We start from the raw sequence: 16272 nt of genomic DNA on the forward strand, positions 1-16272 counted from the left end.
GGTGGGGGGGCAGGGGTGCATCATGTGCATGGAAACAAAAGGAACGTGGAGAATGTTGATCCACTTGATGGAGCTGTCACCTCCACACATAATACATAATAGTGCAGTAATACACTAGAGCTGCAAGGACACAATGGGACAAAGCAGCCTGTGGAGAGTGGAAACAATGAGAGCTCATTTGTTTGATTGCAGCAATTGTAATTATAATACATAAAAGATATATGATAAAATATATATTAAAAAAAGAAACTATACTGTTATCTTTCCTATTATTTGTTATTTTGCAGCCCAGATATTGCTTCCAATGTGATAATATATTAATTATGATAAATATATTTGTATAATGTAATAATATCTTTTATATTATTTTAATGTTCCATTTATCACATTCATTACTCATTTTCATCAAGTCGTTAATACTAATACAATTATATTTATCTCATCTTGGGGGGTAAATAGAGTAAATATGCTGCTGGTAAAAGTGGAAATAATTGTACTAATAAATAACAGGTATTTGAGCTTGTACTGCCATCGAGTGGACAATCATATGAATTACAACCCATGTTTCTATTCAGTGTTCCTGATTGGAAAATAGACATGACATGAAAGGTAAAGGCTTAAATAACCTTTGCAGACACAATTTAACAAAATTTTATAAGATAACATTTTTTGACATGTCACATCCAATAAAGTCTCAAAGCAAGCAGTGAGTGTTAGTGTTGCGACTCCTCTATTGCGGCATAGATTGGAGGTAATAAAAGGTTTACTGCAGACTGGCGCTGTGGGTCCACTCATATAATTGGTTGATTGTATGTAAAATCCACCGTGTGGGTCCCCCTCTATGATTGGTCAATCAGTTTCCCCGTTTCCAATCAGAGGTAGCCGTGCGGTATAAAAGCCGGCAGAGAGCTCGTTTTTGCTATTTACCTTTACACCAGGTTTGGCGCTTGATTTTCATAATGATCCAATCCAATGAGAAGAGTGGATCCACACAGACAGTAAACCAGTCAGACAGCTGCAGCCACATAACAGCGACGGTAAAGGTTGTGCAGGTTATCAATCACATGATTCTATGGACTATTTCAACAGTTTCCTTCAGGTCAGTGATTCGGAACTGGAATAACTCTAACTAGTATTTTTCGGACAGCTTCTGATAGGTATGTAATAATAATTTTGTATTTTAGACACTATAATAATTAAGGACATACATAATGATAATATAATACGTTGTACCTATGAAACCATATTCTTCCTCTACAGGTAAGTATGAAGCTAAGTTTTGTATTTTCATCAGAAATGGTGACTCGGATGCAGAACTTGACTAATTATGACAAAAATAAATGTATGGATAATTCAGACAAAATGTTGGAATTATTACCCGATAAATTCAAATGTAAGACTGCTTACGGCCTCATATTTGTAAAAAAAAAAAAAAGGATGAGTTATAAAAAGTTATAAAAGTGTGACGAATCCATCTCGGTTCCTTTTATTCTTTAAATATTCTGAGTGGAGCTAAACTATTGCGCTAATACTCAAACCTCTTTTATTGCTGACACACATGGCAAAGTGGCAATTAACTTAATAAAACATTGCATTATTTTTTTTCAAAACAAGTCAAAACAACAAAAAGAGAACAAAGTCCTTTATTTCGAATTAGCATCGTTGGCTTAAATGGTCAGTAAAACACGCTTTTATTTTGACGGTCAAACCTTTTCCATAGAAATAGTTCGTTTATGGAGCGGAGGCGCTCAGCGATGTGGAATTCCCAGAGCTCCGTGGCACTTTGGGGCGATCTCAGAGTCCCGGGCCGCCAGCGAAGATGAGCTCCAGCGCGGCCTGGATGTCCCCGTCCGTGGCCTGCAGCACCCGCAGCATCAGCTCCTCGTCCTGGATCCCCATGTCTCGCAGCTGCTGCATCTGCGACTGCCAGCGGCCCTGCCCGAAAAAAAACAACCCAACACAGGTTACAAGAGGAGACTCTTTTTTTTTTTTTTTTTTTAGAAAAACAACAGCGGCCTCTCGTCGGAGGAGAATGGAGGAGTCTAAAGGCTCTGACCAAGTCAAAAAATAACAAAAAACGATATTGACCTCAAAGTAACATTGTATATTCATGGATCTATCTATCTCGTCATTGTTATTATTTGATCTCCTAAATCCTGCCGGAGATGGAAGTACAAGGAGGTTAAGGAATTTCGTAAAACGCTTTTTTTTTTTGGCCACTTGGGATGGACTTCCTGCTCTGAGGCATGCTTTACACCAAATGCGTAATCGCATCTGACAGTCGGAGCCCCCCCCCCCTAGTGGCCGTTGGATGAACAGCCCGAGAGCTCATTTCTTCCAGTACATAGCACCATAGCACATATACCCCTTGTCAATGAAAGAGTGTAAAGCCCCTTTCACACAAAGTTCCCGGTAAATTACAGGGACGACGTTTCCGGCACCGCCAGTGATTTTCACTATTTACACATGCAGCTAAATTCCGGAACATTTCCATCTCGCACCAACATGCCATGACAATGTCGATCAACATGCCGGAATAGATGGGGCAAGGGACAGTCCTACAGACAGATCGTTTGGACAACCTGTGTCGGCAGCGGAAGCACAATCTGAATCTGTTTCGTTTTGTTTTTTTCCCCCTGCAGAGACCAGCGCTTAGGGTTCCACCACCCCGTCACCCCGCCCCTCCCGGACAGTCTCGGTTCCCTCCGCTGACGGAGCCGGGACAGAGCCCTCGTCCCCAGACGCAATAACCCTAACCCAATGTAATTTAGTCAGTGTGATCATTTTCAACCTGTCCTGCACCCTCTGCCTGCGGAGAAGGAACGTTCTCCACCCATTCTCCCTCTCCTTGTCCGCTCGTTCCCCTGGCTCCGCGCTCCGGTGAAGCTGTGGGGCAAGCCCTAACCGTGAAAGACACGTCTAGTGTCTGAGTGGCTTTTTTAATGAGAAAAATAATACAATTTAAGGATATAAAGACCTTCTGTAGAGACTGGACATGTTTCAGTTTCTCATCTTCGCAGCTGAGTGTGATGGTCCGGACATTTTGTTTTTCTTTTCCAAAGACATTTTTTTTTTTTTTAATATGTGAACGAAATAAATATTTGTAAAAACCTACTTTTTGTGCTTTGCCGAGACCGTATTGGGATTCAGCTCCACCAGCACTTTACGCCCTTGTCCAGGCAATGTTACTGCCTCCATTCACAGACGTAACGGCATTTTTTTCAGGACGTGTTACTAGGTCTTGAGGTGGGAAATTGCCGGAACAGATTTCCCAGATTATCGATCCCTGCTCCCATTCACACATGAACCCATGCAAGAAATGTTCCACAACATTTCAGGGACAGACTGCACGTGTGAAAGGGGCTTATATCTCCCTTTATGTAGTGTTTGCAAAGTGCTAAAAAAAATAAATAAAAATACATAATTCACTTATATAAAAGTGGACATGGAAATTCAATCCAACTCCATAGGAATGAATGGATTTCCAGTTTGTTTTTGTCAGATTAGCTGTGAAGTAAGCTTGAGACTCTTGTATAAATATCTCTGGCTCAGGTCCCATAATACTCACCTGCAGGGCGGACATGTTGGAGGCCTGCAGCGCTTGCTGCAGAGCCTGGCTGAACAGGTCGTTACTGACCGGGGTTCCAGCCGGCATCGGGGACACGCCAGACGATGGGTCAGCCTAAAATATAACACACGGTTTAAAGGGACGAGAAAGAGAGAGAAAAAATTAAGGCAAACTGTGCAGGAGAGGAGCAAATCAAGTTGCTCTCTCATGGACCACAGTAATTAAATAACTCAAATAAACACATATTTTGTTTTTTATTTATTTTTTGTGTATATTTTTAATGAATGTAATATGCTTGGTCCAATTATGATTGTGTATAAATTCAGAAGAAGTAGCACATAAAAATAATCTATATAAAAAATAAAATAAAAATATATATGATTTATTTTGCATTTTAATGTATTATTTTTTTTTTATATATATGTATTATAAATAATTATAATTTAAAAAATGACAATAACGATAAAAAACGCATGCATGCTTGCATCTGCTATTAGAAGATGCAAATCCTGCTAGCAGGATCAGTGGTTGAAACTTTTCTCCTGGTGTATTTCTTTCTATGCTTTTGTTGTATTTGTATCAAGACGTTTTCAAACTGACTGCTTCACCATCTTCTTATTATTATTAATTCCAGAATGTGGCTCTTCTCCTCACCTGACTATTCGTGGTGGGCGTGGCGGCGCTGCTGTCCGGCGTGCTGGCGAGCGCCAGCGCCGTGGCCAGCTCGCTCTGAGTGATGGGCCGTGGCCCCGTGGCCCCGTTGTGGCTCAGGGAGACGGGACGGACCCCTGCAGGGCCCCCCGTTCTGCTGGAGGGGCCCGCCTGGCTCCCCTGGAGGGCAAACACACAGACGGGAGACTCAGATATGAGCGAAGCTGAATGCAAGTAACATGAAGATCGAGGTCAACTCACCGACTGGAAATCTTCGTCGTCATCGGACATTCCCTCAAACATGAAGCCTCCTTTAAACAGAAGTAGGACAACAAACCTTAAATGAATAACATCAAAGAGGAAAAACGGATCAAATACATTCCAGGCATGAATTTAACACATTACAGAACAATACAATTGTCAAAAATAAACAAAAAAAAAAAAACAGTGGGTGATCATAAGACATCATGACACACCATGAACATTGCCTTAAAATCAAGTCTAAATAGATTAAATTATAAGGGTGACTTTTTGACGATGATTTGGTTTCGCTTTCCTAAAAAAGAAAGCGTTCCACAGCTTCGACGACAAAGGCCCTTCACAAGAAGACTGTCCGTCGGTGCCGACCTAATTTCCAGAGCAATGTTCTCTGTTGTCGTCTAAATCAAGACTTATTTGAAGGGTTTAGGTTACAGAGCTGATACAACCATCATTTGACAGTTTTATTAAGTGAGCAGGAAGGTTTCCACGCTGCTGCTGCTGCGAAGGGGCAAGAGAAACCAAGAGTGTGTGTAGTAACCACGACGTTTATTTCACACAGTGAGGCCCTGCTAGTTCCAGTGAAGGAACTAGTGACCTCCTTGACTCACTGGAAGGGCTGTCACAATATTTAGTGGACGATTAAGTTCATAAAATTCAGATTCAGAATTGTCCTTTTTGTCCATTTTAAACCCCGATCATAGAATAATACACTTCCTGAAAAATAATTTATCGACATTACGCGTTAAAATAAAGACTTGAGTAGACAGTTCGTTTGTCTCAACTCCCCCGATGAAGCGGATCAAACGTGCATCCGTGTTTGTTTCAACATTTCTGGCATAGGCTCCGAATTCCCCCGTAAATTTAGGCGCAAAGACATGATTGTCGAGTCCAACGATTTTACAAAACGACTGTGATTGGCTCAAGTGATTGCAATCAGGTGATGATGTAATAATTGCAGCTCTTACAAGCGGGCCTCGCTTCTTACTACCACGCTGCCCTCACCTGGCATGTCGCTGTAGGAGTTGGAGGAGACGTTTCGGGACGAGCTGCCGGACTGGGGCGGCATGCTGCCCGCCACCGAGTGCAGCACCAAGATGACGGCGCTCACCAGCGCCGGGTGCGAGCTGATCAACCTGCGAGGTGAAGGGAAATGTCGTCCTCAGAGTTTTTACTCCATAAAGTTCAACGGAAACAGGCCATGAACTGAACGCAGGGTCAAGTGAACTCACTAGAGCTGCCGGGAACCATGTTGTTGCATTTTACACACTAGCGGTTGTCTTCAACTGGGTCCACAGAGGTACTGCAGGGGGTCCACCAATTTATTTTAAATTAAAAAAATATTTTTTTATACAAAAAAATAATAATATTCAGTAATCTCCAACCAGTAACACGAGAACAGCTGCTTTTTAAAATTCAGTAATCAGCGGAAAGCGAGCCGATGCGCACCCTCTAACGTTATGGTACGTTCAAAAACCCCTGAATTTTTAAATGGTTTGTGTTATTGTTGATATCAACCAACATGTAAAACCCTATTTCAGATTCATGAAAACTTTAATTTATTTGTGAAAACATAGAAAATGTGTGTTTCATAGTCTTTTTTTACATGCCATTTATAACCAGGTCTAGATTAAAAAAAAACAAAAAAACAAAAACACTGTACTTGTAGTCATCAAACCTAGATTTGATTAGATTATAATAAAAAATAAAAATAAAAAAAAAAGCCTAAACAGCATTTCAAACCGTATTTCAGATTTGGAAAACCTTAATTCTATTTGAAAAAAAACAACAAATAGGTGGATTTCACTGTATTTCTTTCCCCACACAGACCAGGCACCGGTCTTTTAAAGGAACTAACGGAAATAAATCTATATCTTCAATAAACACGAAACCATAAGCATCATAACTGAGTACATAAATAGGTAAACAAGGCATTATAAATATGTTATTATAGGCCAGGCTTAAAATGCAACACAACATTTTATTTCAAATGATCTAGGGGGTCCCTGCTCTGTTTCTGGATCCACCAAGGGATCTATAGCCAAATGTGTGGCAGCAGAGTGATTTTATTACAATCACCAGAAAAATGTATCTTTACATTACTTAAAACAGCAAATAAATATGTCACTTAAAGATAGTTACATAGATAGTTGGCTTAAGCACTCAGATGAAATAAGCACCAAAGTATTTGTATTTAAAAAAAAACCGCACTCACACATCCAGCATGTTGGGGTCGGTGAACTGCACAAACAGATCTTTGTCTTGCAACACTCCTGCACACATTTTCATGATTGTTAAAAGAAAACATTGACATCAACCAGGAAAAAGTTGTAAAAGAGGATTGGCTCACCAAGCGCCACTGGATCGGACTTGAGGCCCGGCGTCGCTACGATGATTTGGTCCAACGACTCTTTATTGTTGAGCATTTTATACACCTGGTCGGAGGGGAGTCAACCAAATATTTTAATTAAGACAACATAATTAACTAGCATCTATAATTACAACTAGATTTGTATCCCTGCAGGTCATAGTTGAAGACTCAGATTCAAAAATAGAGCTTGGATTTTTTTTTTTTTATTAAGAAAAAAATAAATGCATAACTTACTTAATATAATAATAGAACATCTGTAACTACTTTGATTTTTAGTAGTCATTGCAATTGTTTTGTGGCTGTGTTGTTCGCCATTCCAAGACTATCATTATTTAAGACGTTTTTTAAGTTATTTTTGGGCGTGTCTCCTACTCACAGAGTCTCTGTAGGCCGAGTTGAGCGAGTGCAGCGCTGCGTGAAAAACTCTGAACTCTCTTGCTGCCGTCGCTCTGTTCACGGGCTCTAGAGAGGAAGAGAAGGAAGGACATGAAGAAATGCACTTTCCAATAAAAAGATGAAACATGAAGGGCTTGTTTAAGTACGTACCTGGATTCATTTCTGGTTCCGGCCAAGTCTTTTTTAGAATATGTAAGGTAGATCCAGGTTGAAGTCCATAAGAATCCAGCGTGAGTTCATCCTTCATTTTCCGCCCGCAGTGGATAAGTTCTGGTAGATAAAGCATTTTATTTTATTTTTTTTTTCAAAACAGACTATGGTAACATTTGGAAAGTGGTATAGTTGAAAATGACCGAGTAATTATTGAACAAAAAAAGATGATCATTGATGAGACTGGTCAATTAATTGAATGAAATAAAACAGTACTGAACAAAGCAGGCAGATTATACCAATATAAATATTTTAATTCTGTGCATAGAATCACATGTATATGTTTTTTCAATATATTTGGATATTTCTGTTCTGTATTTTGGCTATTTCTGTATATTTGGCAGTTGTTTTTTTTTTTTTTTATTTTACACTGCTGCTAATTTGTAATGCTAATTGTGGTGATTGGTGTGTTTCCCTACAGACAATTAGCATTAAACAAGTTAATTCAAACGGCAAAATACACTGATGTATCTGTATGTACTGTGGTATCTGGTACTGAGACATTAGCAGCAGATCCTTAAACATCGGGCTTGTTGTTCCAGCACATCCCGCAAATGCTCGATCTGACCCTAACCCCGGCCGTCCACATGATGTAGAAGAAAATGTGATTCATCAGACCAGGCCACCTCCTTCCATTGACATGTTCCAGTTCTGATGCTCACAGGCCCATTGTAGGTGCTTTGGGTGGTGGACAGGGGTCAGCGTGGGCACTCTGAGCGGCCTGCAGCCACGCAGCCCCATACACATCAAGCGGTCATGCACTGCGTGATCTGACACCTTTCTAACATAGCAGCATTAACTTTTTCAGCAGTTTGTGCTATTGTAGTAGATCTTCTGTGGGACCTGACCAGACGGACCAGATTTCGCTCCCCACGTGCATCAATGAGCCTTGGGCGCCCATGACCCTGTTGCCGGTTGTCCTTCCTTGGACCACTTTTGGTTGGTACGGTATCCAAGTTGTAAAATAAAAATAAATATTACATTATATGACCATATTAGCCACGAGACGCAGACCTATTAGATCAGGATCGGGGACAGCGTCTGGGAGCTGAGCAGCCACCAGCTGTTTGAGCGTCCCGACCCTGTATCCTCCGGGTGGAACGTCTCCGGGCATCATCTCTGGGAAGTGGAAGCTGGATTTCTGCTGATCCAGCAGCTTTAGGGACAGGTGCCAGTCGGAGGAAGACATCTCTACCTGTTTAAAGGGGGAAAGTAATGTGAAACCGTGATCACCAACCGGCCTCGCGCTGCTATAAATAAGGACTGGCCGATGTTGACGAAAACAAATCTATTCTTTTTTTATACAGTGATTCAAGATTCAAGATTTTTTATTTGTCACATACATATACATACTTCCATACATATATGCAGTGAAATGTAATGCAACGCACCCGGTGATAGCACACAATATTGTGTGTTATCACAATATTGTGTGCTATCACAATATCACAATATTTATTATTTGACGAGCTGTTGAACATGACTACTGGTGATTTTATAACATTCACACACAAACAATAATTAGTCATGTGGATATTATGACCAAACAGATAGAGACAGTTAGAATGCAATATATAAAAATTATTTACAATACTGTATTCAATGTAACTATTATTATGGTTATCAGTAGTAGTAAAAATTTACTCTAATGCAGCCATAGTAGTCGCACTGTGGTAGTAGTATTTTACTCTAATGCAGCCTATAACAGTTGAAGTAGTAGTAGTGTTTTACTCTAATGCAGCCTATAACAATTGAAGTCGTAGTAGTAGTAGTAGTTGTAGCAGTAAGGTTTTACTCGAAGGAACCTTAATTTTAGTGGTTGTAATTTACTCTAATGCAGCCTATAAGAGTTGTAGTAGTAGTATTTTGCTCTAATGCAGCCTATAATAGTTGAAGTAGTTATAGTATTTTACTCTAATGTAGCCATAGTACTCATAGTTGTATCGTGGTTGTAGTATTTTACTATAATGCAGCCTATAACAATTGAAGTAGTAGTAGTAGTAGTATTTTACTCTAATGCAGAAATAGTAGTAGTAGTAGTTGTAGCAGTAATGTTTTACTCTAAGGAACCTTAATTGTAGTAGTTGTATTTTACTCTAATGCAGACTATAAGAGTTAAAGCAGCAGTAGTATTTTACTCTAATGCAGCCTATAATAGTTGAAGTAGTTATAGTACTTTACTCTAATGTAGCCATAGTACTATTAGTTGTATCGTGGTAGTAGTATTTTACTCTTATGCAGCCTATAACAATTGACGTAGTAGTAGTAGTAGTATTTTACTCTCATGCAGCCATAATAGTAGTAGTTGTACTGTAGTAGTCGTAGTATTTTACTCTAATGCAGCCTATAATAGTTGAAGTAGTAATAGTATTTTACGCTCATGCAGCCATAGTAGGAGTACTTGTACTGTAGTAGTAGTAGTATTTAACTCTAATGCAGCCTATAACAGAAGTAGGAGTAGTATTTTACTCTAATGCAGCCATAGTAGTAGTAGTTGTACTGTAGTGTTATTTTACTCTAATGCAGACATAACAGTAGTAGTGTTTTACTCGAACGCCACCTTCGTAGTAACAGTTGTTGCAGTCGCATTTTACTCGAAATAGCAATATCTCGCTAATAAATAAAAACAAAACAAGATGACGGACGACATGTGATCCCACCACATCCACACCGCATCCATGCGTCTATAAATACTCATCATATTGGAGCGCATCCACCATGAACGGCGGAGCAGCTGCGATAGCACGGCCACCCCGCGGCAATAACACACGCACAGCCCGCACTGAGAAACAACAATCGCAATTCACGTGTCGAGTGTTGTCGAACAGCAGGTTCGCAGCTTTGGCATTTGTTCACACCGCGAACCGAAACGACGACACCGGCGCGACGAGAACCGCGGCCGCTAACTCACCGCCGCTTGCGCCCCAACTCACTTCCTGCTTTGTTTGTCACGTGATCACAACACGGAAGTACGTCACTCACGGTAAACGTGAGTACTTTTTTATTTATTTATTTATTTTTTTTTTTTACAGTTTATGTATTTAACGCATTTAGTTATGAAATATAACCGGGATTCTATGTAGTTTTGTCTTATGTAGACTTTGAAAACGGACGGTACTTTATTTTTTATACAACTACCTATTTATAACAGTTATAATGTACAATAAAAATGTGAATTATAATGTATAACCATTGTGCGTGACTGATTTTTATTGGATTACATCTTTCACCACGTTGTGAAGAAAAAGAAGGTACAGTAAAATGCAGAGACGTCTTTCACGTGTACGACGGGATCCAGCGAGACCGATTCAAGTAAAAATAAAAGATTATTATCAACCGTCCTGAGTAAAACAGGTGGGTGCGTGATTTAAAACAAATGTAAGAAGTTGTGTTTTTATTTTTTATGTTTTTTTTTTTTTTTAACTTTTCCTTTGAAGCAGACAGCGGGGATCAGGAATCCACCCCGGTTCCAAACAGACAGATTGATTTTCCTTCTGCAAAGCTGAGGCTTCCCAGGCCTTTTCCAACCCAGCTGCATCGTGTCTGGGGTGAGCCATTCGGGCAGGAGTCCAGAGAGGTGTTTTTCACTCATTTTCGATTACAGTCAATTACATTTGACTTTCGATATGTTCCCATATTGAAATAATAATAATAATAATAATAATAATAATAATAATAAGAAGAAGAAGAAGAAGAAGAAGAAGAAGAAAAACTTAGATTTTTTTAAGTGCCTTTATACCCAATGACACTTAAAAAAGGTAATAACTTACACAGATGCCAAACAAATCTGCCTCTATCTATTATTAAAATTATAATTATTATTATTATTATTATTATTATTAATAATAATAATAATTATTATTATTATTTATTTATTTCTAATTTTTTACTGATGAAAAACGATATATATTAAGATTTTTTTTTTTTAAATAGGCGTGTCAATACGAATTTCCACGAGTCCGAGCCAAACAAAAGAGCGTAATGTCAGAAAAACAAACAAACAAAAAAAAACAACGTCATTTAAAAACTGTAAATAAATGGTTAAGTCAGGGGGAGACGCGTTCCACCGCGTGACGTCACCACCGGACAAAGCGGCAAGGAGTGGTTTCGGTGGAGAGGAGTCCTCCCAAATCCACACAGCATAATCATAATAATACTACTACTAATAATAATAATAATAACAATACAGCTGGTAAAAGCCTACACATCCCCCCGGGGTTGTCCTCTTTAAACGTCCGGGTTAGTTGTGTCAAAGTTGCGGATGTCATTCGCTGCGGGAGAAGAATGAAGTGAGAAGCAGCGGCGGCAGCGGCAGCAGCGGCAGCAGACCACCGCAGGACAGGACCCTTGGATGTTTGGTGCTTTTTTTTTTTTTCCTTTTTCTTTATAAACTTTCCTTCTCCCAACATGGTAAGAATAAAACGTGACGGTACGAGCACGACATTACCCGACGGCGTGCCGACGAATGCAACACGTAGGCTAACGTCAACGATTCAAAACTGCGCGTTCCCCGACACCAACGCCGGGACCCCCCCCCCGCCGCTGTAGCCTAACTTGTTTGTCTACACTCTTTGGCACAGTGGGGAGTCGCGTCGAGCGCTGTGCACTTTTGAAAGTCGGGCTCTCGGCTTCCACAAGTCTCCATTTTTTTTTTAAATTCGTTATCGTCGTCCCAATATCCCGATATCTGCAACGTAGATGAATGAAACGTGCTGCCGCTGCGCCGCCTGTGGCGCAAAGTGGCGTTTCAAGCCACACTCTGACGGGAATGCCATTCTCCTTAGGTATTTACGCTTATAAATAGGCTGTCTGCACCCTGGACTAACACTTAAAAAGGTCTAAAAGGATGATGTATTAAAAAAACAAAATGTTGTTGAAAGTTCTCTTCCCAGATAAAGATAGATCATTAATACATAATTAAGTTAATATTTTCTTTTGGCAAAACACTGGCTTGTTAGTTCTGTCTCATTGGGGTTGCCATATGTCTTACAATGTCTTATATGTCTTATTAACAAATACAGTATATGGTGCACCAGTGTAATTACACTAATACACATGACTAATTGCTTCTATAATCCTCATTATTCATATGGACATTATATACAGTCTTATTTCAGATGCAACTTAGACTGAAATAAAATAATGAAGTACTTGCAATATGGGCAAAAGTGTTTAAATTACAGCAACAGTGTTTGACTCTATCGGTAGTGTGTCAACGGTGTAGATTAGGGACTGAAATATAACTAAAATCACAGCATCATCCACACAGTAGTCAGTCTCTTTGGAATATTACAGTTCACCCATACGCAAAGTTTCTCAGTATGAGAAACATAATGGAAAATCAATCTGCAGCACCACAACGTTGGGCTTTTGGGAATTTCTTTTGCACAAGAGGCACTTTTCCTGGTAAGTAAAAGTATGCTTTCACTTTTTTACTTTTATGTTTTTATATTTTTTTTATTTCAAGGGCATCGCTTAGCAGAATGTTATTGAAAGATATTTCAGATTTTCTTTCTGAATGTCAATTAAATTGAAATCTCCGACCAAAGCCATGTTGAAAGTCATGTTTTGTTTAGTTTTTGTAGTGGGAAAAAAACTAGGATGCCGTCTCACAAATTAAAGCATCTCATAAAGCTTTTATATACATTTTGAGTTTGCTGTAGTCTCCCTTAAGCTGTGGTCACTGTGTTTACTTCCCTTTGTCTCTGAGTTTGGATCAAAGTTGCGTGGCAAATTAAAAAGGGGGGAAGTACCTTGAGTCACGCGGGGAAAGCTGTGATGATTCGTGGAGTCAGACAGTCAGACTTGGAGGCAGACAGCTGAAGTTTGGTTTCTCTGACACGCGTCTGGTCTTGCTGTGATGAGGGAAACAGGACCTCACCATCTAGATTAGGGCTATTGAGATGGTGATTTAATATTTAATTTAACTATGTAATGTCATGTAAACAGTCAGTTGGGGTAAAAAACAGAGATTCCACGTTGTGTCCCAAGTTCATTGACTTGTCAAACTGAGTAAGTGAAGAGTAGACTACTATGTTATGGACCTGTTATGGCATTTATGCATCACCTCAAAATCAGAATCACAATCTGTTTTTTGTTTTGGCACATTTCCACCTTTACATCTGCTGTACAGACAAAAAAACAAACATACAAAACCTATTCCAAATGTGATTCTATGCGCAGGATAAGATAATTAAAAGGCAATAGTTTGCCCATAATTTTGCCACTTATTTTACATGTTTAAGTTGAAATTAAGCCCCCACAAATTCAAATATAAGACTATCTCATGACTTTTAAGACCTGCTATTTGCTAAATTGAATTTTAGACAATTTAAGAACTTAGGGACATTATTAGGACCTGCAGAGAGCCTATTTATAAATATAAATATCTATGGAGTATGACATTCCATGAGAATGTGGAAACCTTTTTACGCTGCAATACAGATTCCGAATCCTTAACTTTCAATTGATATGAAATGCTGCACCAATCCACTACTTTTACTACAGTTTTGAAACACTGACTAGTTATTTTGGAGGTCATCACAACATCCTGAATGACAAATAACTATTTTGTTCTCTGTGAGAGACATCTCCCATGTTTTATTTCTCGGTGAAAAAGAAAACAAGAAAGGAAAGAACGAAAATCCAGTTTCAGACTTCAAGCCACATCCTGCTCTACTCGGCACAGGATGGAACTGGTTCAGTAAAGGGTTAAAGCTGAAAAAGTTTCCAAAATGACTCACTTGGCAACACGAAAAGTCTAAGTAGATTGAAGAGAGGCAGGCCGATGGAGACGGTGTGACGCTCTATCTAACTTTAAATAGAAACTGTAAAATGACAACAATAGAGACAGAGTAAATGAAATGCTTGTTTCCAAGTCCCTCTCTTAGACCCTTCAGTGGTTTTTTGATGGCTCTCAGCCGTAAAAGTACAGGAACACTTCTCACATTTTACGTTGGTGTTACATCCATTTACAGCAGTGTAACCGCCTCCTACTCCTCACCTCTTCTTTCTACCAGATCTTTTTTATTTATAGCCGGCTGATCTCAAGTGGCATTACTTATAAGAGCCGTTATCCACCTTTTTACAGACTATTTTTCTTTCGGGCGCGGGCGGTCAGTGGCCTCCAGGGTGTTGGAGGAATAGGGGGAGGGCAGGGAGACAGGTGGGCATACCGTACATAGATGACTCACCCAAAAAATTAACTTGGGTGAACCTTTTTCCCCCACTGCTAACAATACTGTGGTAAATATAATAAGTTCAAGTGGTGAATATAAGCTTTGATATCATCAGCAACAACAAATATTATGTATTGCATCCATAGTGCCGCCACCACAGAACCAAAACTTACACTAAAGTAATGAACCGAGCAATGCGACACATCATACACTGTAATATTTAAGCTCTCCCAACAATGTGCAGTATGCCAAAACTAACCACAGCAAACAATCGAAAAGCAACACAAAACAATATCCAAGCAACAACATCCCAAAACGTTAACCACGACCACAACTCGAGGCACCACAGAGCACAGCTGTGTATGGCAGAACAAAACCCTTTTCCTGTCCAGATGAATAAGAAACCAAGTGGCCATGAGTCACAGCAGCAAGCACGCACGCACGCAGGCACGACACATCACATGATGGTTCCATTACATCACAACATGACAACGCAACACACCAAAACACTGGAAACTTGAAAGGAAGACTTAACTATTTCATAATAGTATAATAATTTGTAATTTTCTTAGGTTAAAGTTAGAAGGATATCTGTGGTGCACACATTGGTAAATGTATTACATATATTAACTAATATGGAAGTATAACCTACATATACATTTAAATATTTACTGTATAAATGGATGTATACTGAATATATACACTTCTAATCTATACATAAATGTATAACTTGTATATGACTTTAATTTTAAGTTATATAAACTTCTAGCCTATAGATAACTGTATTTAAACTCATAACCTATATATCAATATATAACGTATGTATAGACGTATAACCTATATGTTAATTGATGACGTTGACAAAAATTATGTTAACCTATAATCTAAATATAAACATAAGTGTATCATCTATAAATCGACTTATAACCTATGTATAAACCTAATACCTATATACATAAATGTATAACCTATATACACTGATATAAGCTTCTGAACTATATATAAATGTCTAAACTATATTTGAACTGATAACTTATACATACTTTTAAAGTTATGTATACGCTATGTATAACATATCACTTATTACACATTTTTCTAAACATATAACCTTAAACGTTTAATTCTATGCATAAACTTATAACCCATACATAAGCTTATATAAATGTATAACCTTTGTATGAACTCATACTTTTATGAACTTATATACTAATATACTTATACACTATGTGTACACTATGAATACATTTAAATCTTATGTATAGACTTGTAACCTATGGATCTTATTTCTGTGTTTCTATCCCAAAGTTGTGCATCTGAACCAGCAGGACCCTCAGTTCCAACCTCCAGGTCAACCATGCTGTCCCTCCTGCTGCTCTCCTCCCTGGCCATCCAGTCTGTCGGTGGGTGTCGCCCGAAATGTCTCTTGTCTTTTAGCCTCCCTCCCCCCTTCAGAAACAGGGCAGTTCAAAGGAGGCTACACTCCCAAAGAGGAATATGTGGAGTAGACTCAGAACGCTATAAAACCCCCTCTCTGTTTAACCTTTTATTTGTCCAGAGGAGATAAATGTGAACACATTTTTTAATAGAGAATGCCCTGCCAGGGGGAGTACTAACCTCTGTTTTCTAATACTAACTCTAAA

The 16272-nt window shown here is 39.0% G+C and overlaps 2 protein-coding genes across 4 annotated transcripts in view; one reads left to right on the forward strand and one right to left on the reverse strand.

The window, feature by feature from the left end:
* Nucleotides 1-1627: 1627 nt before the first annotated feature.
* Nucleotides 1628-10402, reverse strand: ubl7b (ubiquitin-like 7b (bone marrow stromal cell-derived)). 2 transcript variants are annotated; one of them, XM_079998314.1, is made up of 11 exons: nt 10366-10402; nt 8469-8649; nt 7395-7514; nt 7225-7310; nt 6828-6912; nt 6693-6750; nt 5483-5613; nt 4481-4530; nt 4223-4399; nt 3569-3682; nt 1628-1935 (listed from the first exon to the last, which is right to left on the reverse strand). In XM_079998314.1, the coding sequence occupies exons 2-11, from the start codon at nt 8641-8643 to the stop codon at nt 1795-1797; spliced, it is 1137 nt and encodes a 378-aa protein (XP_079854440.1). In that variant the 5' UTR covers nt 8644-8649; nt 10366-10402; the 3' UTR covers nt 1628-1794. The 2 variants fall into 2 exon arrangements, with proteins under 2 accessions (XP_079854440.1, XP_079854441.1); XM_079998315.1 differs by lacking the exon at nt 10366-10402 and adding an exon at nt 10149-10320.
* A 1159-nt stretch (nt 10403-11561) lies between these two features.
* cd276 (CD276 molecule) overlaps nt 11562-16272 on the forward strand; it is an 81596-nt gene continuing 76885 nt past the window's right edge. For both annotated transcript variants that reach the window (XM_079998138.1, XM_079998139.1), the window contains exons 1-2: nt 11562-11864; nt 15938-16032. In XM_079998138.1, the coding sequence (XP_079854264.1) occupies nt 15987-16032 (46 nt within the window). In that variant the 5' untranslated portion in view covers nt 11562-11864; nt 15938-15986. The remainder of the gene's footprint in view (nt 11865-15937; nt 16033-16272) is intronic.

Source organism: Zeus faber (assembly GCF_960531495.2).
Source record: "Zeus faber genome assembly, chromosome: 3".
NCBI classification, from domain to species: Eukaryota; Metazoa; Chordata; class Actinopteri; order Zeiformes; family Zeidae; genus Zeus; species Zeus faber.

Coding starts and splice junctions, on each gene's coding strand:
- ubl7b (XM_079998314.1), bottom strand. CDS start 8,643: ATGTCTTCCTCCGACTGGCACCTGTCCCTAAAGCTGCTGGATCAGCAG. Junction 7,311..7,394: donor GGAACCAGAAATGAATCCAG/GTACGTACTTAA, acceptor CTTCCTCTCTAG/AGCCCGTGAACAGAGCGACG. Junction 5,614..6,692: donor GACCCCAACATGCTGGATGT/GTGAGTGCGGTT, acceptor TTCACCTCGCAG/GTTGATCAGCTCGCACCCGG.